The 24,097-nt window shown below is 37.8% G+C and overlaps 1 protein-coding gene across 16 annotated transcripts in view; it reads left to right on the plus strand.

The window, feature by feature from the left end:
* The window catches only part of COBL (cordon-bleu WH2 repeat protein), a 159,392-nt gene that overhangs the window by 113,135 nt on the left and 22,160 nt on the right, over positions 1-24,097 (plus strand). For 14 of the 16 annotated variants that reach the window (XM_072034913.1, XM_027451769.3, XM_038174013.2 and 11 more), the window contains one exon: positions 20,792-21,104. In XM_072034913.1, the coding sequence (XP_071891014.1) occupies positions 20,792-21,104 (313 nt within the window). Of the gene's footprint in view, positions 1-1,947; positions 12,454-20,791; positions 21,105-24,097 lie in introns of those variants that run through there. The other 2 variants (XM_072034917.1, XM_072034918.1) reach the window with 1 other exon arrangement.

The raw sequence follows: 24,097 nt of genomic DNA on the forward strand, positions 1-24,097 counted from the left end.
TTTGACAAGATGCGATTCCCGTTCAGAAATTATAATTCTGTGATCGTGTGGAGTTTAAATTCTTGCTCCTTATGATCTGCTATGGTTTGTGAGGCACTGTGCCCCACCCCTTGTTCCTTCCCAGCAAACACACAGTCGTCCCATTGTGCTCTGAGAAACCCATGGTGAGGAATTTTCATTTCATAGGGGATGGTGGTAATCGCTCTTCACAGAGTTTTCCAAACTTAGGTAGAGCGTAAGTCATTCATGAATAGAGCTTTTAGTAAGATACTTGGGTTTTTCTGGCTCTAATGGTAAGAGTCTCTCCCACAAGCAAGAGTGCAATTGTTCTTCCTGGTTTTTGCTCTTCAATCTTTTTATTCTCATTACATGGGTTTTCCTGTTAATTTTTGGTCTGGTTGAACCTTAGTTGCATGTTGTGTGCATGTCGAAAATTATATGTTTATGGGATCCTTTCTCCTTCCTTATCTTACTAATCAGATTGTTCATGGCCTGTGATTTTAAGATTGAGTGTGCCTTGGTAATACAGAAATGGAGATTAACACCTCTCTTGCATGGCTTTGGTTATTGGCATTTAGCTCCTGAAGTTCTCAATGAACAACTCAATAGCAAGCTCTGTACTACTCATATCAGGTAAAGAATCCGTATATTGAAAGATTGCTTACCTAGAGATACAACTAAAACATATTGCCTTGGAGTGTTTCCAAGTAGATCAGATAATCAGGCAGTACAGTTTGGGTCGGAAATGACCTTTAAAGACCATCTAACCCAACACCCCTGCCATGGGAGTCATTAGAATAAATTCAGTATTCCTGTGAACCTCTTTGATTAGCCATTTTTATTTGGCTGTTATGAACTGTCATATAGAAATCCAGTAAGAAATTAAGAAGGTTAAAAAACAAAAGACACTTCACCTTCACTCTTACACAGAATAAGGTGCTAATGAACTTCTGTCTTTAAAAATGAGATTGTTATTTGAATTTGTCTTTTTTAAAATAATCAATCTTCTTCTGACTTAGTCAGAAATATTCTTCTTCTGACTTAGTCAGAAAGTTTGAAAGGGATGAAGTAGGGATGAAGTGGTGAAGTGATTAGTAGAAGAAGTATTTCCCAATTATTTTATATGAACAACATGTATGCTACTAGTTGATGGGTAATAACAAGTTCATTTTAAGAAACAGAGAAGAAAGGAACCTTGTCCCCGTGTTTAATTTTTAACGTTTTCTGTGATATCGTTGATATACTGATGGGTAATATAAGCCACTTGACAAAAGCTGTGACAGTTTCACAAGCAATTTAGCCATATTTCTCCAGTCAGTCACCTTAGATATTTAGTTTTTCACAGTGATTAGGGATAGTTTCTAAGGGTTGGACTTTGTTAACTTTAAGCAAAAACAGGTAGAGAAACTCCTAGAGAGAAAATGACTTTTTTACATGTGTTTCAAAATTAATAGAGAACTGTGGACTGCTCAGTAGGTAACTTTGCTTGCCTATTATATTGCAGTACTGCAAAAGGAGTCTTTCAGTTTTTCCAGCCTTTTCTTTTTTAAAGATGGGCTTTAAGGCAAGAAAATCTGTAAGGGTGACTTAGGAGGCTTATACCACCATCACTCTTTTCCAGCCTGATCTGAGAATAAAGAACGAAGCTGAATCTCCAGCACCATCTATCTTGTACCTTCTAGAGAATTAAAATTCAGTCCAAGTTAAGCAGAGTTCATAGACATGCTGCCTATCAGTGTTGTGCTGTTGGGATCAAGTTAGCTTATACATAAACCCAGGGAGTTAGTCTCAGAGCATCTGTGGGATTTTCAATTTCTGTATGTCTGCACCTAACTACACCTCCTTTGGGCATCTGATTCTTGAAGGTTGCTGGGCATGCTAGCCATTCTGTTGTCTTATGTACACAATATTTATAATTTTATCATTTTACTCTTTTTCCCCCAACAGTTTATTGTTGTGCATCATTCCCTTCATACACCAAGCGCGTCTGACAGACCCTGCCTCTTCCTATGACCTTCATACCTCTGAACCTCCTGTTGCCTCTGCTACCCTGATTCTTCTGTTGCCTTTCTTCTTTCCCTGCTGGAAAAGAACCTTTTTTCTTTCTGACTGAAATTTCAGCTTCCTTTCTTTTCGAACTTGCACATTCTCTTTTAATTACTGTTGATTATTTTTGGCTGTTGTTCCTACTCATTTGTGAGATGTATGCTCCGGAACTGAATGCTGTGTTATATAAATCTATGTATCAGCCTCAGAAAGATTATCCGTACATTTGTCTATTCTTTTTCAAAAGATTGTCTTTATTTTGATCCATGGTTTGATTTGATTTGTTGTTTCAAATAGTGTGTGTATGGGGGAGGGAAGAGTGGTTTACTTTCAATACCATCTAAAGATTTCATGAAAACTTTCTAAAAACATTTTTCTTTCCTCTATTAGCGTAGGTATAACATTTTACATTCTCAAATTTATCCTATTTTTCCTACATAGTGTATGTTCTGTTCCCTTGGTACAAAAGTAGAACTGGGCATGGCTTAGGCAAGTTGAAGTACAGGATTCTTTCTATATCTTGGCTATCAGTCAAGGTGCCAAGAAAAAAAAAAAAGAAAGATCTGTCAGATTAACAGGGGCCTAAAAGGGATACTAAGAATCAGTACCAAATGCACTGATTCATAGACTTTACTTCTGCTTTCATCCTGATGCTTAGTATGATTAATTTTATCTTGATGTTGGAGACATCCTATGGAAATCAAGGTGTGTGTTCTATTTCTGTAACAAAAGATGCAAACACCGTTTGCTCAAGATAAATCTCGTTCCACAAGTCCCCTTTTTACAGCTGTAGTAGGAATACTCAGTATGTTATAATTATATCAGTTATAGGACTGTACTTAACGAAAACTTCTTTTCACTGAAGAAAGTTCTTCGTGTGAACAGCCCATAAGGCATGTATTTTTAATCATTCTGAATTATAAACATAGGTTTTATGAGCTGCAATGGTGCACACACCCAGAACTATTCTGACCTCACATGTACCGTGATTTAAGACATTTATGTTACTTAAATTAGTGAGTTGCAATACATAACTATAATTTAAATGATGAAAAATTATTGTTTTACCCTCAAGCAAACAATCATGTTCATCTTGAATCCTTTCCAGGTAGGCAAAATGGAGAATAAGAAAACAAAGCATTCCTACAGATAATATGAAACATGACTAAAAAGGGTTCTGATGGTTTTTAATACAAATATGACATGTAGTTAATAAGTTCTAAGTGATGCCTCAGAAAGTATACTTAATACCCTAAGGTATTCTAGTAAAAGTGGAGTGGAATTGAACTCTCGATGCTGCCAGGTACTTTGTAATAGCTTCTTAAGACAGGACAATGGTTTAATTGTAAGTCTTCTCTCTTTAAATAAATAAATAAATAAAATAAAACAAAGAAACAACTAGTAGATATTCACAACATGAAGATTAAGAAGCTAATTTACCCCTTCTCATTACTCTATTTACATCCTATTTGTAACTCCACAGAGTTACATGCCCCATGGAGTTAAGACTAGTATAAAAATGGAATAATGAAGTGGTGAAACAAAGGGGTTTATATTGAGCGCAGTGTAGAAGTACAGTGTATTGTAAAAGCAGTATTGTGTACTGACACCAGTTTCACTTACTGAAAGCTCAAGTTTTCAAGTAAATTACATTTTTGATGAAAAAATTTCCTTGCCATGAAAGAATATAATTCTGACCCTCTCCATATATCTGACAGTTTGCTGTGAGAAGCTGTTTCCATGTGGTCTGCTGAAACTTGAAAAAGCTCTAGGTGAAAACTAAAAAAATTCATGACTCATCCTTAATATACTTGCTTTTTGTATTAAAATGCAACATTTGCCTTTAAAAAAAAAGTTTGTGGAAATTGATATTGTCTGTCAAATTTCTATGTAAAATATTTTAATGACCCATTTTATCTAGCTAGCTTGTCTTCCTGATTTTTTTAAAAAGAAAATCCATGCTTTTGCTAGCTCGTATCCTTTGTTTCTTAAAATTTCTAAATGCCAGGTACATGTATATAGTATTGAACAACACAAAAAATAAAAAGTACTGTATCTTTACAAGAAATCATTTTAATTATAAGAAATTATGCTTATGCTCTATCATTAGCATGTTTAAAACCTCCCATTAGTATATACAGTGTGGGAAAGAACTTCCAATGACACTCATTAAATCCAAATCTATTCAATGGAATTGCATAGATATGCCATTTCACAACTGTAAATTCATTAATAATGTGTGTACAAGGGGGTAGACTGTTCAAGCAAAGCGTGACCATGGGAATGTGAACTTGATGGATGTTGGTTCACGAGCACCATCTCAGCACTGAGGTGCGCTCGGGGAATCCCCACTTGCTCTGGGCTTTGACCCAGTGTTCCTGAAGTCACCTCAGTTCTGCTCCTGGAAGAGAATAAGGGTGTTTCTGTCATTTTCAGTGGCAGGAAGAAATACTAGTTTAGGTCAGTTTGATGGAACATGAAGTTAACAGTGATATAAAAGCATGTTGACTGTTTACTCCTTTCATTTTATTCATAGAGACAACAGAAATTTGCTGAGAATGACTGATTGATAATTATTAGAATTATAGCATCATTCAGGTTGGAAAAGACCTTTAAGATCATCTAGTCCAACCTTTAACCTAGTGCTAAACTATTATGCTATGCTTCACCAAAATGGTCTTACCAGAGTTAGTAAGAAAATGCATTTAAGTTATTCAGCATTTGTCTGCACTACCAAACAGCAATGCTGAAATACTCTCCTTCAGAGTAGGATACCTCAGGTGAAAAAAAAAAAAAAACAAAACATGCAGAGATAGTATAAATCAAGACAGTTTCCAGTATTATGACTCCAAAGGCATTGACACCGAGTGCCTTTAGGAAATAAGGACAGATATATAATTTATGATTAGTCCCGTTCTGATGCATGGTAAATGTCCTTAAACAGATTAAGCTTCATGATGCACAGATTTTACTGACTGCCCCTCTAAAACTTTTTTTTTTTTTAATGTTGACCACCAGAGGGAGCTGACGTTGTCGCATATCTGCAATAGGTAGCGAGTAAGGATAATGCTAAAAGTGAATTTTAAGCTATAGTTGTCATATTTATGCAAAGGCTTTAAGTCTTTAACAAAGTCATAAAATTAAACCTAGTTTACAGAGTTGTTCTGTTCATCAACTAAAACGAAAAACAAATTTATTTTCTATGATTTTTAATCAGTTTCATCACAAATAGGAAAACAAAGATAAATCATATTTGCATGTGATGCTAGTGTGATGGCATCTTCCAAATATAAGCTCAAATTTCTACTTTAGGTGTTCTTGCAAAGGGTGTTGGCATATTATGTTGCCTATTATATTGTATAGGTATTGCCTGTGTATCTAGTCTAGCTGTGCCCAAGGTGTGGAAATCAGTGCACATAGCTGCTGTATGTGCTTAAGAACAAGTGCATAGGAATACGTCATGTTTAGTGTTGATATAGAAGGATGTGTTCTGCTAGAAATGTTTATCAGCATGACTTGTAGCATTTTAAAAGTGTGTGCAGATTATTTTAGTATCCATCCTCTTTCACTGACAAGTGACTTTGTTATCAGCAATTCAGTCATTCAGAGATGAAGACTGAAGTTTTGAAGACTCTCCAAACACCCTTAAATGTTTTTTCTACATATAATGCTCTTTTTTTTTTCTTTTTTCTTTTTTTTTTTTTTTTTTATGATTGATCTTTGAGGATTTAAATGAATGCAGACTTTCTCACTGAGCAGCTGGAATTTTTTTCTTTTTCAGTGACAGGGCTGCAAAATACTAAGCTTTGAATTCATTCCATTTTTATCTTTAGAAAATGTGCTACTGGTCCAGAACTGAAACTGATTCTGGACAGGTAAAATGTGGAGAGAATATTTAGAATATTCCAACTATATGAGAGAATAAATATATGGATGATAGGAGGAAATATTTCTCTTTTTATTTGTTTTTAACTGTAATTATTTGAAGCTGGCTATGGGGTCCAGAGTGTTCAAATAAGTGTCAGGGGACAGTGATTAATAGATACTACACCATTTTGACTGGGTGATCTAAATTGCAAAGGCCTAGGATGCACTTATTTATTAGACATGGCCATGCAACCTATCATATGCCCATCATCTGTCCCTTTATTATGCGTATGTAAAGTCAGCTCTGTGGGCATGATTCTCATATTATTTTTACTCTTTATGTTTACAGCCACTGTAAGCCTTCCTTATGGTTCCATCCCAGTATGAAGTGCCCCAGTGTGAGAGTCGTGCTCTCTGTATGTGTATAAGACAGCAGTTCTGTCTCCCTAACTTGGCTTCCCGTCACTACCATGACTCTCAATATATATTTAGTTCATGCAGCAGGCACCATTTAACTTTCCATACTAAAATACATGTTATTTTAGAAGACAGAATGTAACTTATTCCATCCCTCCAAAATTACAGCCATGTTGTTTTCTAATGTCATTGCAAAACTATGAACTCCCCCCTCAAGGACAGTGAAACAAGCTTGCTGCCACTGTTTACACTTCTTTTTCAGATTATCTCATGTATAGTATGTAGATAGGCTTCCGAATAGCACCTGCATGGCCACAGAAATCCACTGCTGAAATACGTAAGTTGACACAGTTTATTCCTTGCTTATCCAGAAGAACTTATGCCTAATGAATTCCACTTTCGTTTTGTTTGCTGAGGTGGAGAAGGGGGAGGTGGTCTTCTATTTGTCTGCATTATGATCTGCTTTATTACGAGTTTCTTGCATGTTCTTCTGTGATGATCTGACTTCAGGTGGCAAGTGGCTGTTAAAAGGGTACAGCCCAGTAGCAAAAGGGAGCTACTCTAGAACTGAATAAGGTACTGACTAGGCAGTAACTGCAGCATCCTTTATATCCCTTGAATGTTTCTTGAACATGAGAGATTGTTTTTTTTCCTGTTCAGTTCTAATAAGCAAATCCTAAATTTGGGTCACCAAATCTGTTAATTTTTCTCATGCCTTGAGAAAGCTCTGAAGGAGATGCATTCCTGTGCAAAGGTAACACCAGCTGGAAGGATTGAATTTGTATTCCCTTACATGTCCGTTCTACTCAGCTGCCCACCACAGTATTGGAAATAATACTTGTGACTTTGCAGACTTCAAGCCAGAAGCCCTAGCCTAATTCCTTTGAATATAACAAAATATTTTCTGCTTACATTAAGTAAGGGGTTGGACTCCAGTGAATCAAATAGTCTTTCTAATCTCATTTCCTGATATTTAGCTCTTTGACTGTTTATTTACCTACTTCATAAAGTGTGGAATAAAACTTAGCTTCCCATTTCCCACCCTGACTAAATATAAAGACATTTCTCTTCTTCTAATTCCCTTGCAGCCCAGTTCTGCAGTCCAAGTGGTCTGTGGATAAACTGTGAATGTTTATTCTAAGTGAAACCAAATTCCCTGTTTTCTTCTTCCTTAGTCAGAATAAGAGAAGTTTAACTCTGCGAGTCTTACCTTTAATAACTGGGTAGCATCTTAAATGTACTCTGTGGGATTTGTAGAAACCGTCACACCCATACCAGCAGACTTGCGCTTTATCACTAACGAGCTGAACTAAACATCTGTGTCCAGCCAGCCAGATGCACGTGGTGTGACTGTGTGTGTCTCGGAAATTCAGTCCTGGGTATGAATTTGAAGTTAGGCTTGATTTACGCATAATGGGCCAAATCAAACAGGGATGTTGGTGTTGGAAATGGCATGGAAATTTGTAGTGCAAGATCCTACCAATTCAAGTGCAGTCATTGCACAGAGAGCTACAGAAAGCAAAGTGTTGAAATTTTTTGTGTTCTCTGTTCCAGGTAGGTGATAGTACCATACCAAACTGCTTGTCCATCCTTAGAGATGCTCATACTCAGCTTTTCCTATTACCACTTCTAAGCCAGTAAACACTCACTAAAATGACTGCCTGCTTTCTTTTAAGAAATTGAGAATTCTGGCCATGCACATTCACTTCTGGGTTTTAGGGCCTGAGGGAGCAAAAGGCTGAGAGCAGAGACAGAGCCTCTTTTGTCAGCTCCTTTTGTGGATTCCATAATTGGTTCCTGGCATGGATAAAAGAATTACTTTCCAACCTACTGTACCATAAGCAAAGGTGGGGTGTAATGGAGGACAAAGACCTAAACCAAAAGAAGACAGAGGAAAGAATGAGAAAGGACCATTATGGCTGGCAAATATTTTTATAAGAGTATTGTGATTAAAAGATGAAAGTGAAGTTGCTAAAAATATATGGTAGCCTCTCATAAACAGTGGTAGGGGAATATCTACTTACTTCTTAGAGTAAACAACCAACCTATTTTTACTTCAAACATTATTATTGATACCTGATTTTAAAAACATACAGGTTAGCAGTTTTTTGTTTTCTCTCTGATTGTTTCTTTCCTCTGTTTTTTTCACTTAATGAGGTTAAAGAAGGGAAAAATATTTTTTTTAACTTTGTAAAAGCATGAAAATCAATGAAGAACCATTTCCAACATTTTTTTCTCAACTAAGTGAAAAAACTGCAGCGATCTCTATTTATAAGATGTTTCTATATGTGAAACAGTACAGACTTGATATAAGAATTCAAGAATTCTTATTCTATGAGAATTATAAAGAATTGTATAAGAAATGCAGGGAAATAAAATAAATAAATTACTAGCAAAACTTCAGAGTTCAGTGTAAGAATTTTCTGTACTTGACTTATGCTCATAAGAGAAAGGAGCATTTTGGAAGCTATGTAGACTTTTATACTTAGCCTCTACGGAGAAAGCCTAACAGTGGCCTTCTGGGGGCTGTAGAAGGGCCAGCCTGAATCAATTTCTGGTGTTACTGTGAGTAGAACTAAATATTTTGGGACGATTGCAAGAATACATTAATATTTTAGTTTTATTCTGAAAAACTTTTTGTGTACTTGCAGTCTCCAGATATGCTAAATCAATGGTCAGGAATGGCATGATTCTCTTCTACCAGGTAACACTTACCCTGCTTTCTTCTCAAAGAGAGGAAAGATTTCTTTTTTTTTCCCAAAAGTAACTTTATTACAATTAAGCACAATGCAAATGGACATTTTATTGATAATTTATGATTTTTAAATACTTTTTTACTTCTAAAATACTTTTCTGCTTTCCTTCAGAAGGTGAGAACATGGTGCTGATTAACTGACCAGTCCGTTAAAGAAACTTAGAGGTTTAAGTGTCCAAGTTTTCCAAATGAAAACATTTGGTCAAAAGAAAAAAAGAAAAAAAAAAAAAAAAAAAAGAGTGCATATACTGCAATTTGCTTGTTTGCTCCACTCCCTTGTGGACATGCCCAGCTTCCTTTGTACCTGGCAGCTTTCCTGTTCTGTATTCATCAAGCTAATCGATGTGATTCAGATGTTCCTCAAATAAAATCATTTGTCTTCAGTCTACTCCTACAAAGGACACAGATTGTACTAAAAAGGCTTTTCTGCACTTGCAGGGTACACAAAATACATGTCACTGTTCATAATGCAAGGCTTTGGCAATGCATTGATTGAATTTTTCTACACAAAAAATCCTTGCACAAGGCAACTCCTTGCGGTTTTTCCATGTGGTTAAATGAGTGCCTGTGAGAAAATTAGCAGACTGAAAGCACTGGAGACAGAAGTCTTTAAACTTACTTGCCATGATGTGAAAAGTAATAACGAATCACCATCTCAATTCTTTGCTTCTGTGGTGACAGGGGCCACTCTAAGGTGAGAGGACAATTGTGAGCAATCAGAAGAGTGAAGATATTGTTTGAGTATTACAGTACAAAGTGTACTGTACAAACTGGTACAGTAGCCAGTCACTCCTGCTTAAAATTTTTCCAAACACAGTCTTTGTATGGTGTTTTTAGGTTTTTAGGAGAAAAATAATTGGTTATTTACAAGAGGAGGTGCTTTCTTTTTTTCTGACTTTTTTTTTTTTTTTAGGGATGAGAAAGGGAAAGAAATAGGTGGAGAAGAAAACCTCAAAAGCATTACCTTCTTGCTTTTTTCCAAGACCAAATTGGGTATTAGGATTGGGGACTCAATCTTTTTTTGCTTTGTCTTCTTCTTCTCTTCCCTCAGACCCCATCAAGTAATTCCTTAAGTATTTCTTTTGGACTTTTGCTTTAATGACATAGTTCTCTAATATATTAAAAACACCACGCTCTGGGTTGAAGCTTAGCTATAGTTTGTTGCATCTTTCCCTCAGTATATGAATAGATGGATAGTAGATAGATGCCCTTTCTCTGGTAGATAAAAAGATGTATGAGTCTCCTTGTTCTGTCCTTCTACTTCCTGATGAAACTTTTGGAACTGAACTTTAGCACTGTTAATCTTTCTGACTAATTCAGGAAAAACTGGCCAACAGTCTAGAAGTTACTGGAGGGTTTCATCATAAACCCACAGTAGCGTGAATTTTCTCAACCTAATTTCTGTAGGAACTGAGGTTAAAAAGAAAAAAAAAGTCAAAGACATTTCCAAATTTCATATGAAAAAATGACCCTTTATGCTGATCCTGTTCAGAATTAGGCCCATTAACTCAGGTGAAGAATTCCCCACATTAGCATGTCTGTTTTGAGGATATGTTCATAGTAAACCTTCGAATTCTGGAAATGGCCCTGCTCCAGGAAAGCACTTAAGCATGCTTAATCGGGTACCCCATTATACAGCATACACATTATTATTGAATGAACTGTGTAAATGAAAGCCTTAAAATGCTTCACATGAATAAAAATGCAGACAAATTTTCCCTGTGGGGATTCCTCCCATGCAGGAGATATCTGTGGCTTTGCATTTTAATCAGTGAGTGGCCCGATCTGGCTCCCACTGAAGTCAGTGGCAAAACCCACCTCATAAAATGGAAGGACATGTAGGATCTGTTGCTAACAGAGCAAAATATGAAAGGGGAAAGTTTATTCCAAGTGGGTGCTCAGATGAAGACCCATTTCCGAAGAAGAGCTTTTCTTGCATCAGGGTACTCTTCACAGCAGTGCCAGAGATGGCACTGCCATTACCTTTTTACTATCCACACGTGAGTACAAAGCACAACATCCAGTTACCACTCTTGCATGTTTGCATTTCTTCCTCCTGGTATTTCAAGTTAATAGTGAAAGAAAGCCCCAGGGCAAAGCATGATTGATGAGATAATTGACTTGAGAAGACGGCGTTGAAAGAACAGGCCAAATTCAGCTCTGACTTAAGTATTGCTTTCTCTGCTTAAGTCTGAAATAACCTAATCCAGTTCATGTGCTGTCAGAGAGTAGTGGCACAACAGCAAAGCTCTTCTGTGAGCACCGTGTTCTCTACCTGTCCTATATTCCTTCCTTACTAGGCTGTCATTGAGACCTTCAGTGTGCACAGCTGAACCAGATAACCTCCTGGCTAGAGTCTGAGCTGGAGTTCATGGTACCCAGCACTTGATTCCTGCCCCACGTGGTCATTTCCTGGGTATATGTTATGGAAAAGAGTCCCATCCCTTGCTGTCCTTCCATGTAAGGAATGGCCCTTATGGGTTTCTGCAGCATGTCTGTGGCTCTTTGCTGACAGCACAGCCCCAGGGAACCTGGCAGGGTGTTTCATGATGAGCGTGCTTGGCGTACACTGCCCTGGTCTCACTGCCCTTGGTTTATGCATTCCCCAGCAGGGAAGTCTGGTCAGGGTGACTATGAAATGTCCTCTGACAATGGCACGATGTCCCTGTGGATGGTCTTGTATGAGATCCTCAGGGAGACACCACACTCTGGTCCTTAGTTTTGTTAGCTGGAAGAGTAGTTCTTCCTCATTGAGTGTGGATATGCAGAGTAAAATGTTCAATAACTAAACTTAGAAAAGAAGCTTGCTTTTCTAGGTTAAAATATTCCTACAAATATAACTGCCAAAGTAAGCCACCAGCCCAAGTATATAGAGTAGCCTCGTGGAGTTTGAACTTTGGAGAGGAAAGCAGCTATCCACTGATCAGGTGGTCCAAGAAGGAAAGAGTCAGGAAGCATACATCAAAAGAGGTCTGCGTAGAGCTTCGTGTCTTTATGGCACAGACATGTATAAAAATGTTTTCATATCTAAATTCAGAGCTGGCTGCCGAAAAACTTCTGTGAAGGTATTTATGTTATTGGTGGTTTGGCTGAAGCATGTTTTAGCCAATTAAATGGAGTTATTTTGTGCCATCCTAATTGTAAGTTAGACAGGTGGTTTGTGCATGAAACATTTAATTTTCTCAGGGCTCTGTCTGACTTCAGATGATGCTATAGATACTATTCTGTACCAAGATAGAAGGTGATGTAAGGGAACGTGACGGATGCATTGATGGAGGAACTGAAGGGAAACATCGCAGTTCTGAACAGACTGAGGTGCTATGAGGACATGTAAGAAAAAAAAAAAAGAAAAAAAAAAAACACCAAAAGTGATAAAATCCCATCTTGTTAACCAGCACTCCAGTCTGGAGTTCACTCTTAACTGTTGGCACTAAGCAAGACTAGTGTTTGTTGCCATTAGTGGTTAATAAATCCATATTGTTAGGAAGATAATGCAAGTATTTTCTTCTCATTTGTGCAGAAGTTATCAACAGAAGTACTTTGTCAAGGCAAGTGTACTTTGTCCCCATAAACAGAAAGCAGCTGTTCAATTTTTTTTTACTTATGTGTGTGATTCCTGATGGCTTCGGTAATAGATAATCGAAGATTGACCTGGTTCTCCTCCACAATTCTCAACTTATAAATTACTTTAAATCAGAAGTAAATAAGTAATTGTGAGCAGAATGTCATCTCTGTAACACAAAATAAGTTCTTAAAACCTGCAAGTGAACGTGTATGTGTGTTTAGGGCTTTTTTTTTCTTTTTTTTTTTTTTTTCTTTTTTGTCTTTTCCTTGCTGGGCTTTCTGGCAGCTAGTCTCTGGGGAGGGAAAATATAATTACAATGCAAAAGTGTTTTATGGTTCTTTTCTCTGGATTATGCTAGAAATATGAGACTGTAGTAGACATTTTATGAAATTGTTAACAATAAAGACAAACAGCAAGGAGGAGAATGAATTGAGTCGAACAGAATGCACAGGGGAAAAGATGGAGAAGTTTAAATAGAAATGTTGAGCAAATGGCCTTTTTTCTGTGGTCTTAAAAATCACCTAATAAAACATTGTTTTATTGCATAGGTGCACTAATCGTTTCTGGTTTTAATCATTATACCGCATACACTTTTCAAGCAATTTTATAGAGTCTGTTCTCAAAGGTGGCTCATGAAAATCACCTTCACAGTCCATTTGTTTAGATTCTGCAGTGTACTTGAATTGAAGCCGACCACCTCTGTAAAGGATGCAGATTGCCAAAATGCATCACTTAGCAAAATGTGGAGAGTGGTTTATTTCTCCACCAGGCTTACTCTATCAGGCAGTTTCTGTTGTTAGATCTAGATTCTCCCTTCCCACAAAGGCCACCAAAGAGCCCCATTATTGATAATGGCATGTTACTAGTATTACGCATGATGATTTATAAAGTGCAAGTCTGAAGCCATCTAATATATATTCTTAAATATATTCCCATTTTTATCTGGCTCCTTTAACCTATGTTGTCTGCTTGTTCATAATCTTTTGAGCTGCACAGATTAGGCACACCGCATCTCTCCTCACACCTAAGCAAAGGAGCAAGCAGAGCCAGGAAGGCACCCTGTATGTAATCCTAGCTTGCTGTTAACTCAGATACTGAACACTAGGAACTGTTATGAAAGTCTCCCCATCATACTTCATTGTGTATAAGTTTAAATGGAAAATTCACACCACTATCTCATTTTTTAAATTCTGTCCTTCTCCAAGCCAAGTGGCAATGTTCTTCAGTTAGTCAAAAGAAGACCTGTCTATTTGCACACCCGATCCTGTTCTTTTTGCTCTTCGTGTTGCTTTTGCAGGCAATTGGGAGCCATTATAAGCCTGATTCCTTAGAAGGATGGCTAGTTACTGGCTGTGGTGCGTAGTCATCAGTCTTCAAGCAAAGCTTTAATAACATCAAGGAACTAGCAAAGAATGAGGTTGAAAAGGGTGCCAAAAAAGAGGATAAAAATCAGTCTAGTAATGGCAGCAGCATTCTAGGTCAAATGAGCTTTGCAGAGGTCAGGGAGGATTTTGCAGTCATGGAAGAAAAGATTGTGGGAAAGAAATAGTGATAATAAAATCCTGTATGTTAATTTTCCCCTGTTTGAAAATCTGTTTTGCATAATTTCATATTTTTTTCTTTGTTTTCCTGTTTGGAAGGTGGTAAAAATAAAGGGCTGAAATGGGAGGGCAGCCATTTCCTCTGAGCCTTCAAAGAGACAATAGACACACTTACCTAGTGTTGCTCTGAGAGAGAGACTTCACAAAAAAAAAATCAGCATAAATTTGAAAGGGAAATGAAACATTGGTGCACAAACCCTTGTGGTCACTTGTACATGGAAAAGACAGTGGAGGAACCAGAATACCCTTGGCTTGATCCTATCCGCTATTGCATTTGATGTAGGGAACACCACTGACAAAAAAGCTTTTGCAGAAGCTACAAAACTACCTTTTTGTTTAGGAATCAACAAACGGCAGACAAGGAGAAGTGAGAAATGCTTAACTGGCTCAGATTAGTAAGGCAGGTAGAATTGGTTCCCCTTGCATTTATTTTTCAACCACGGAAAAGCAGAGTAGATCTGGGTAGCTAAGTTAAGTGTGGTCAGCTTAGGATTGACTATGGAAATGTTGTAGATCTGTGTATATGTTGCAGATGTGTATATAATTATACTCCGTATGTACCTTTTTGTTGATGTGTGTAGTGAGACGTCCTTTGTGAGGCTTCATTTTTCTTATTGACTAGTGTACAAAGGAATAGATTTATTTCTGTTTGCATATTTTTTGCATCGAGAAGGACTGCATTTAAAGAACCTGTTGGCAAAGAAAACATGTGGGGCATAAGGCAAGGAAGGAGACCGAAAATATCTCATTATGTGAGAATTGGGAGTCACATGCATGACTGTGTGAGTCAACAACGTGCCCTCATGGTGATGAAGCACTAACCACATACTGGATTGCACTAACAAGAGCATAGCCAGCAGATCAAGGGAAATGATTATTCCCGTCTACTTGGCTGCCATGAAGCCACATGTGTGTTCATTGTCCAAAAGTGGGTTCAGTTTTGAATTCTCTCAAACAAGATACTGACAAACTGGAGCAGAAGCAGCTGAGTCTGGTAGGTCTCTAAGATGGCTGGCTGGATCACATGTACATGGAGGTGCTGAGGCACAACAGGGCTTTTTCAGCCTGCAAAAGGGAAGGGTCAGGAGGATTTGAATGCTATCATAGAAATGAATCTGTAGGAAGAAGAAGACCAAGCCAGACTCAGAGATCACTGCAAAAGGATAAGAGGCAACAATTACAACTTGCAGTAAGAAAAAAATAATAATTTGTTATAAGAAAAGGTTCTTTATGGGGAGAAGCATTAAACATTACCCCGGGAAAGATTTATGATTTTTCAGAGAGTCTATGGAGTCTCTGGGCTTGGGGATTTTAAAAACTCAGCTTCTCAATATCCTGAGCAACCTCATCTAAGCTGGAAGACAGCTTTGCTTTGAGGAGGATGACCTCCAGAGGTTCTTTCCAAATGAAGTTTTTCCTGTGATTCTATGAGGTAAATGAACAGATCCAATACTAAGCTGTCCTGCATCCTCATTTTGGAGGAGGGCTAGAGCTGCAAAGCATCCTCACCACAGCCTTTCTAGGACACGCATTCAGTTTTTGCAAGGCATTTACAAAACTGAGAGAGGAGTGCTTCAGAGCTTGATCTGTTCTCCCACTTCCCCCATGCTGTTGTTAATATATAACAGTTGTCATTTGTTTTCTCTTTTTTTTTTTCTTTCAATTGAAAACAAAATGGAAGTAGGCATGTAGGCTCAAGTATGCTAAGAAATACATTGAACTAGATTGATCTAAACTGTCATAAATACAGAGAAGGCAGCCCATTCTGTCTTGTATTTTAACTCCTACCTAAACCTACAAGTTTTTGGTTGATGAGCAAAACGAGTGAAATGTAACCAGAACATATTGTACTTGTATGAAAACTCTTACCGTACTCCTGTGTTGCTCATTTGTATAATCTCTGTTAATCGTTGCCATAATATATGCTTTCTTTTACCATTTTTCCACCAGGCTTCTTCTGAGTGTATGAAAAAATGCACACTATTTTTTTTAATACTGGTCTTTTGTGATGGTCCAACTTTTTACTGCCAGTGCAAATAATTAGAGCAATGTTTCTTTCTCTTACTAGAAGTTTTAAGTACTGTCAGTAAAATAATTATGTTGTAATTTGGGGATCATTTTAAGAATTAATATTCTTTAACATCATGAAGTTTGTAATGTTTTTTACGATTTTATTGTAATAGGCCATTTGAACTACAGCAAAGCAATTTTAATCCATGAAAAGAAAGTTTTTGGCAGTGGAACAAGTGATGAAAGAAATTGGAAAATAATTGCCAACCTCCTAGAGAGCAAAAACTCAGAAGAATTATAGAAACTCTGCATCTGTAAAACGAGTACAAAGTTCCAGTTAGTCACCATGTTAGGGTTATATCATCTGCTACATCTTAAAAAATGCCTTTGGATGTACTGTTTCTATCATTAATGAATGTGACAATAAACAACCAGCAGTGCTGTAAAAGCAGGAGGTCACAGCACTTAGCAAACAGTTAGGCTTTGGCAAGTAAAGAATTAGCTCTGCACCCAGTGGACTCAGAGGGAGGGACAGTTTGGGCTTTAATGACATGGACTCAGTTCTGATTTTGTACATCTGGGCAGGACACGCGTCCTTTGAACACTGAAGTCTGATTTCAGTCTCACGTGAAGTCAATGGTGGTAATTTTCATAGTAGTAATCAAAGTGAGAATTTCACCCATGATAGTCTTCACGTATTGAATTCAGCCTTCATATCTGAAAGTGTTGATTGGCATTTAAACTAGGTGAGGTTTATCTGCCTCCCCATCATTGGCATTCTGTATGAGTAATGTGTACATATATGCAATATCAGGCTGCAGGAGTGCAGATACGGCTCTCCTAAACTCCAAGCTCGGTGTTTTCCTAATTACTTACAGCCTATTGAGATTAAAGCGACAAGATCTCTTTTGTGTTAAACAAGAAGCTCGCATTCTTTACTGATGAGCTACTCTCCTCTTTCCTTCCTGATGATCAGTGGCAGCATTCCTGCAGCACCCCCCCCAAGAAAGCCTTTGTCGGTTGTGGCTGACCTAATTGTGCAGCCTGCTGGTGCTGTGCTGGAGCTGTGCTGCTGTGGCGCTCCTCTGGGCACTGCAGCTTCTGCAGCCCAGTGCTGGGGGAGTGCAGGGCACCGAAGGACCCCCCAGCTTCAGGTACGGATGAGATGTCACACAAGTTTTAGCAGGACTTGGAGACTGCAGGCCACGTTCTGCATCCTTCAAAATACTGCACCCCACCTGAAGCCGGTGCAGTGGGTTACAAGGTACTGAAAGAAGAGCTTGGTGTTGTCATGCCTTTGGAAATGCAGGTAGTGTTCTGAGTAACAGCACTGTTTCAGTAACATGTTGTCTGTGGCAATCATTGTGTGCCCAGTCCTGGAGTATTTACTCAATATTCTGCGTCTTAGCCTGGATGTTTCATGTCTGCATAAGGACTTGAAGATCAGGGCCCAAACTGAAGTCATCTTAGTGTCGTGACAGAGAAGAGTGAAACAAACATTGGGATTTGTCTTCGTTCAACCAACGAATTACCTGAGTTGGCTGCCATCACTGTGGTCACACAGTGCTCGGTGTGTGGTATTGTTCCGCAGGTGTGCTCACTCTGAAAAAGAAAATCACAAAAATTGCAGAATTGCATCTACTACAATGTGTTACCCAGCGCGCTGTGTAAAACTGGGAAGTTGTAAAAGTTACTTTCAGACTTCCAGAGTCAAGACCACTCAGTAAGCTGGGGAAGGCTTTTTTCATGCTGTGTATTTACCCAGCAAGCTGCTTTGTCCCCGTGCAGCCCGGCCATCTTCAGTTTGCACTGGGGGAGACTTAATCAAATGTGTAGAAGGAAGAGCGGGTTCTCACTTCATCCATCCAAGGGTCACACCACTTAAAAACAGCTGAAACAAGGTTGTTAACATGACACACAACTTCAGCAGTCAGGTTTTAAGTGTGTGCCTTCATGTTCAGACGAGTAGTAGTGGCAATCAAAACGTTTTACCTCAGCCAGCAGCTCTGCTGACATGTGTTAACTATATTAAGAATTAATGGATCCTCTCAGTGAAAATAAAAGATGAGGGAACTGCTTTGACAAACCGATAGGCTTGAAGAGAGGGAGACATTTTGGCTTTGTGTGAGCACAGGGAATTTAATCATCGAATAGAAAGATGTCTTTCTCTATTCCCGTGTTTCAGGTTGAAGTTGTTGAACAAGGAGGTGCTTTCAGTGGACTGGATGACTCAGCTGCTGAGATCCAGGCATATCAGATAGGGATCGAATCACACATGGACCCTGATAATAAGAGAATTGTTTTTTATTCTGACAGTATGTGGGAAGAAGGGGCTGGAGGGTGGAGGATAAAACCAGTGAGAGACTAGGGTGTAGTTACTATCTATATTCCTGAGCAGAAAGATGCAGGAAATAATTGCAGGCAGGCAAAGAGGGGACCCATAAATGAGAGAGACAGCTCAGGAGGAAAAGCCTGTCTGTCACCTTGGTGTCGGGAACTGGAAGAAGGTTCTTTGTTATAAATCGTTCCAGCTACAGGGTGGAGCTCGTTTATGCTAGTAACAATAGATGTGGCCAGTATTACATAGAGGTCTTTTTGCATCAAAATATACTGCATTGTGCATTACTCCAAAACTTCCCATCTGCTTCCAATGTTTAACTTCCACTTGTGGCTTCTTTTCTTTACCATGCCTTACTTTGTTCTGTTTTCAACCTATTGTAGCTTTTACTGGTGCTTCTTGTTGTTTGATTGAAAGCCAAGTAGGCCATACACTCTTACCTGTTCATTTGCTGTCTATTTTTGTTCGTGCTTATTTATTGGCATTTAATGTCAAATTATTCTTATTTCTCCTTGATATTGGTGTTTTCCTAACTGTTACTCTGTCTTGGAGCATACTGTAATCCGTCAGTGACACATACTTTTTTTCTGTAACAGATATTTTTACATGGAACAATCTCTTGGATTAAATCTGGAATGTAGAGCTAATGTAACAGAAAATAAGGTCAAAGAAATCAAGTAACATTACTTCCAAAGTCACGATAGAGTCTTTGGATCATCTCCCATCATTAATATTAATGCTTGACAGCACTTATGACTTTAATCATGATTTGTAACCCTGTGAATTTTATTGCTTCTGCTGTCAGAAATCAATTTCAGTACTTAATGGCGTCTTGTAACCTCAGTCAAGGAGAATGTTGGTTTGATTTTTATTTTAGTTTTACTCAAGGCTTCACTGCTAAGCTACGCCCTTACAAAATTATTTCTATAATACTTTAACAAAGTTGTTTTCAGTTCCCTGACCTAAAGAGAATACTTTTATTTATAATGCAGAATTAGTTCCCCGTATTTATCATTTTCATTGACCTGTAGTTTCATGTGTAGTTCAAAAACTTGTAGATTATGACCTTATAAACAGTGAAGTGTATGTTAAATCTTAATCATACTTGTAGACATGGGACTTCTCATATAATTAACATCCACCACAACTGTCTGAAGGATCAGACCATAACCAATTCTGTAACCTTCCTTTTGCTTACTGAGGTTGAAGAAGAGAATGGAGCACACTTATAATTCCCAATTAAACATTCAGATTAGTCTTTATTGATTCCTCTTGATCAAAAGAAGTGTGTTTAGGCATGATGCTGTCTTCAGTCACTCTGAAATTATTGACCTTATTGGGAATTCCCCTTTAAAGGCATAATTGCAGGATGGAATCCAGAGTTGTAGAATTCATAAGGGTAATAAGAAAGTTGTATTTTTCACACATACAAAAAACAAAAAAAAAAGTAGGTCATAGGAACCAAACTAAAGGAGAGCATAAAATGCTATATCTAATCATCTATCATCACTTGCAGTGATGTTACAGTTAAACATACAGAGGGCATATCCCTTGATCTCCTATATAAACAACTGAAAGTTGGAAAAGGTTCTGCTTTAAGTTGTCTACCTTTCTGTAACACTTACTAGGTTTTGTATACTTTGCAAAGAGGTGATTGTTATTCTCCCACTTAACACGTAGGAAATTGAAGGGTGGTAAAATAAAGTAACCCACAGAGTGGGCCAGCAATAAAAAAAACTAATATACCAATTCAGTTTCCTAACTAGGAAATGCAGCCCATTTTTACTGCTGTATAGACTTCTTATGGGAATTTTTTATTTTATTTTTTACACACAATATCAGTTAAATTTATCTTCATGCTTCATTGGAAGGAGCTGAGACCTTGCATTTCTCTAATTCCTCAAGAAGCTGTCCCTAGAGAGTTGTTTCTTCAGAAAAGTAAGGAAGATGATACAAACATTAAAACCCAAACTCCACAGGACATGCATGGCAAAACACCTTTCTAGAAGTAAAGAAGGATGAAATTTTTGTCACTTTGCAAATCATCTCTGTCATGTATACAGATATTGAGCACCATTCTACTATTTCTAATGGATTTCATGTATTATTTTTCTAGTTGTAAAGCAATAGATCTGTCCTTGGTTTATTTGCTAATGACTTTCAGCTAACTTTCCTTGCTGTATTTCATTTAGAGAGCCTGCTGCCTGCACATGATAATGCTTATGCAGTGGATGACACAGTTATGGAGCTATCTGAGGTAGAAGAAACAGCATCAGAAAGCAGCTGTTTTGCATCAGAGGACACCACTGAAGACTCAGGTGTTGTGAGCTCCCCATCTGACATTGTATCTTTGGATTCACAAAATGACAGCATGAAGTCAAGAGACATCAAGCTGGTCAATGGCTACATGGACTCAGCTGAGGCAGATGCAATGTGTGGCACAGAGACATGCCCTGTAAAGAAGACCTCCTGCAGTAACATGGGATATGACAGTGCTTCACAGAGGTAAAGATTCATTTGCGGTTGGCTTTTAGAAAATATCTTGCATGTCCTCCTTGTAGGGAATCTTTTAAGAAAACCAACTTCTTCTTTCTTCTGCTCTTTCATAAACCACTGCCAATGCCAAGTGACTCCTCCCAGTGAAAAAACTCTCTGCCAAATCCCCTCCAGTAACATACTTGTAGCAACAGGCAAAGGTCACTTTTCTGTTTGAACTTGTAGTTACATTTCTTGCTAAAGACTGCTGCCCTCCAGAGTTAATTTCTCCAAGAAGTTTGAAATAATTTTGTTTCAGTTTGCTATATTTTGTGGTTCTGATATGAAGCACTTAAAATGATACTTCGTATTGATCTAGAAAAATTACATGCAGGTCATATAATGAAAAATGTGTAAAATGGAAAAATTCAAGTCATTGAAAACCAGGTAGAAAAGGATTGTGTTCAGTGAAATTTGGGGGCTTATTTGTGGGTGTGTGCATGCATATGTATGTTCAACTAATGCTAACCTCCACTGATGTTGTACCTTGTTTTTTTTTCTTTTTTTTTTTTTTTTTTCCCAGCATATTTCCTTTTTTTTTTTTAATAAATATTTTACTGAAGTTTTTGCAAGAAAATACGAGAACCTGGAATTTAACTAGAAACTGCCCTCAAGCAGAAGTGACTCTGACACTGTTTGTTTGCCAAAACTCACATAGTTGGTGGCAGGGCTGCAGAAGGAACCCAAAATTTATAGGACTTTGCAAATACAAACTGGCCAAATAGGAAGCTGTGCCTCCAGCAAGGAGGGTGGCCTGGTAATACTGACAGGGATCCGCTCTGTGTGATGCTGCAGAGTCATGGGACAGGGGCCAGAAATTCCTCTGAATTCTCAGTTGACACAAAGTCTGTGCTTTCTGGTCTCTCTCCATTCAGCTGCTAATCTGTAGCCCCTTCATAAGAACATGTATCATGACCTAGTTATTTCCTTCCACACATTTCTGAGGGAGAACTTCATCCTGGATCATGCAGTGGACGATAAATTAGGGATAAATTAGGGATAAATTAGGCCAAAGTCAGTATTTAACCTATTGGAATGATCTCAGGGCTTTTCTTTTCCCATCAATATCAAGGGGAACAAGGTCAAGTCTCATTTAAATACTTCTTCAATAATACATTATTCTCAGCATTTGTCCTTCTACAGTTTCTTAGGTCTTGATACAGTCTCTGTTTGGAGGGTTTGATAGGCTAATATAGTAGCTACAGTGAACCTTCCAGACTCGGTCTGAAAAATCAACCCTTTAATTTCAGTAGTAAAATAATTAAGCAGTAGCAACTTTCCTCAAAATCCAGGTTCTAAACTGGTTAGAAAAACACACATGCACATTTAGGGGAAAAAAAAAAAAAAAAAGAAAAAGAAAAGATTACCATAATATTGAACAAAGACATCAAAGCATGGTGCTGTAAGAACAATCCTAATCAGTGGAAAGTACTTCAGACTTTTTCTGGTGTTTTGTAGTAAAATGAAAGATTGAGCAGAAGTAGTTAATTGACACACTAGCTCTTAAAAGTCAACGTTTTCTACATCTTTCACTTCAGAAAAAGGCAGATTTTCTTTACATTGCACTGACATTTGCCTTTGCTATACAAACACACAGAACTGTTAATATTCAGAAAAAGTATTTAGAGAAGAGACAATAGGAAGAGAGAAGAGTACTTAGGGAAGAGACAAAATTCATTCTCAAAATGCAAAAGTGGACCAGGTTGCCCAGAGAGGTCAAAGAATCTCCATGCCTAGAGGTTTTCAAAATTCAGCCAGACAAAGCCTCAGACAGCCTCATCTAGCTTTGAAACTAGCCCTGCTTGGACTATGCTACTAACCTAAATTTTTGTGATTCTAGCATTTGAAATAATCTGTATTTAACTATAATTAAAAAGGAGAGGTTTTAGGCTGGAAGAGGAGAAAGTTTTGTTTTTCAGGGAGTGAAGCTATTTTTCATGAATCATGTTTTTTTGGGGGGGCTCTGGGGCAGAAAAATTATTTCAGATTACCTTTAGGAGAGAGTAGCAGTTTAACATTTGTGATTGATTTTAGTCGTATGGCAGCAATCACTTAGGCTGCCACAGCAGAGATACTGGTAGTAAAATCTTTTAAACTTTTGTGCTCTGAATGTGCCAGCAGTGTTTGAAGGTAAATCCAGCTATCCCCCTAACATGTGTTTATAAACAAACCAGCTGTGAAAATTGTGCTTTTCTAAATCCTTTTGAGGTCAGCTTGCTAAGTGTTTAAAAGTCACTTCATAAGTGTGGAGGGGAAGAAAAAATAGTTGTGTTTTTTGGTGATTGTTGTTTTTTTTTTTTAAAGCTATTCATATTAAACTCTTGTTCTGGTGGGATTTAAATCAATTCTGAGTACAATTTGGAGTACAGCCAATTTGGAGAACATCAACGTCAACTTCTGCTGTCAGAGCAGCCACCACCCCAATAACAAAATCTGTTGGGAGCTCTGAGATTATATGTAATTCTTGTGATGAATGGGCTACAATCAGGACCAACAAACCTTCTAAATTCCCAGACAAGTCAAAGTGCAGTTTTTATGAATAATCGATACCAACCTATACAGAGTATTAAATGTGTTTCAAAAGCTGCAGAACTTCAAGGAAAAATTTACATGGAGTTTCTTAATTCCTTTGTCTTCTTCCCTGTACCTAGATCTAACTCAATTCTAAAAAGAGGATAAGAACAAAGAAATTTGGAGAGTATGTCACTACTGTAGAGAAACAGTAGCTAGCAGCAGTGAATTGGAGTCCTTGAGTTCTGAGCTCCACTGAAGCCAGAAATTGCAGTGAGTGACTAATGTGGCCCAGACTTGGGGGGAAAAAAGTTAATAAGAATAATGGAAATATTTAGCTTATCACTTTAAACTATAAAGCTGACTAAAATCTGGGCTTTTCACGCTGTGAAATAACTGTAGTGCTGTATAGTAAAATCATTTTGTACTGTGTGGGTAATGAGAACCACCCT

Source organism: Anas platyrhynchos, chromosome 2 (assembly GCF_047663525.1).
Source record: "Anas platyrhynchos isolate ZD024472 breed Pekin duck chromosome 2, IASCAAS_PekinDuck_T2T, whole genome shotgun sequence".
Classification (NCBI taxonomy): domain Eukaryota; kingdom Metazoa; phylum Chordata; class Aves; order Anseriformes; family Anatidae; genus Anas; species Anas platyrhynchos.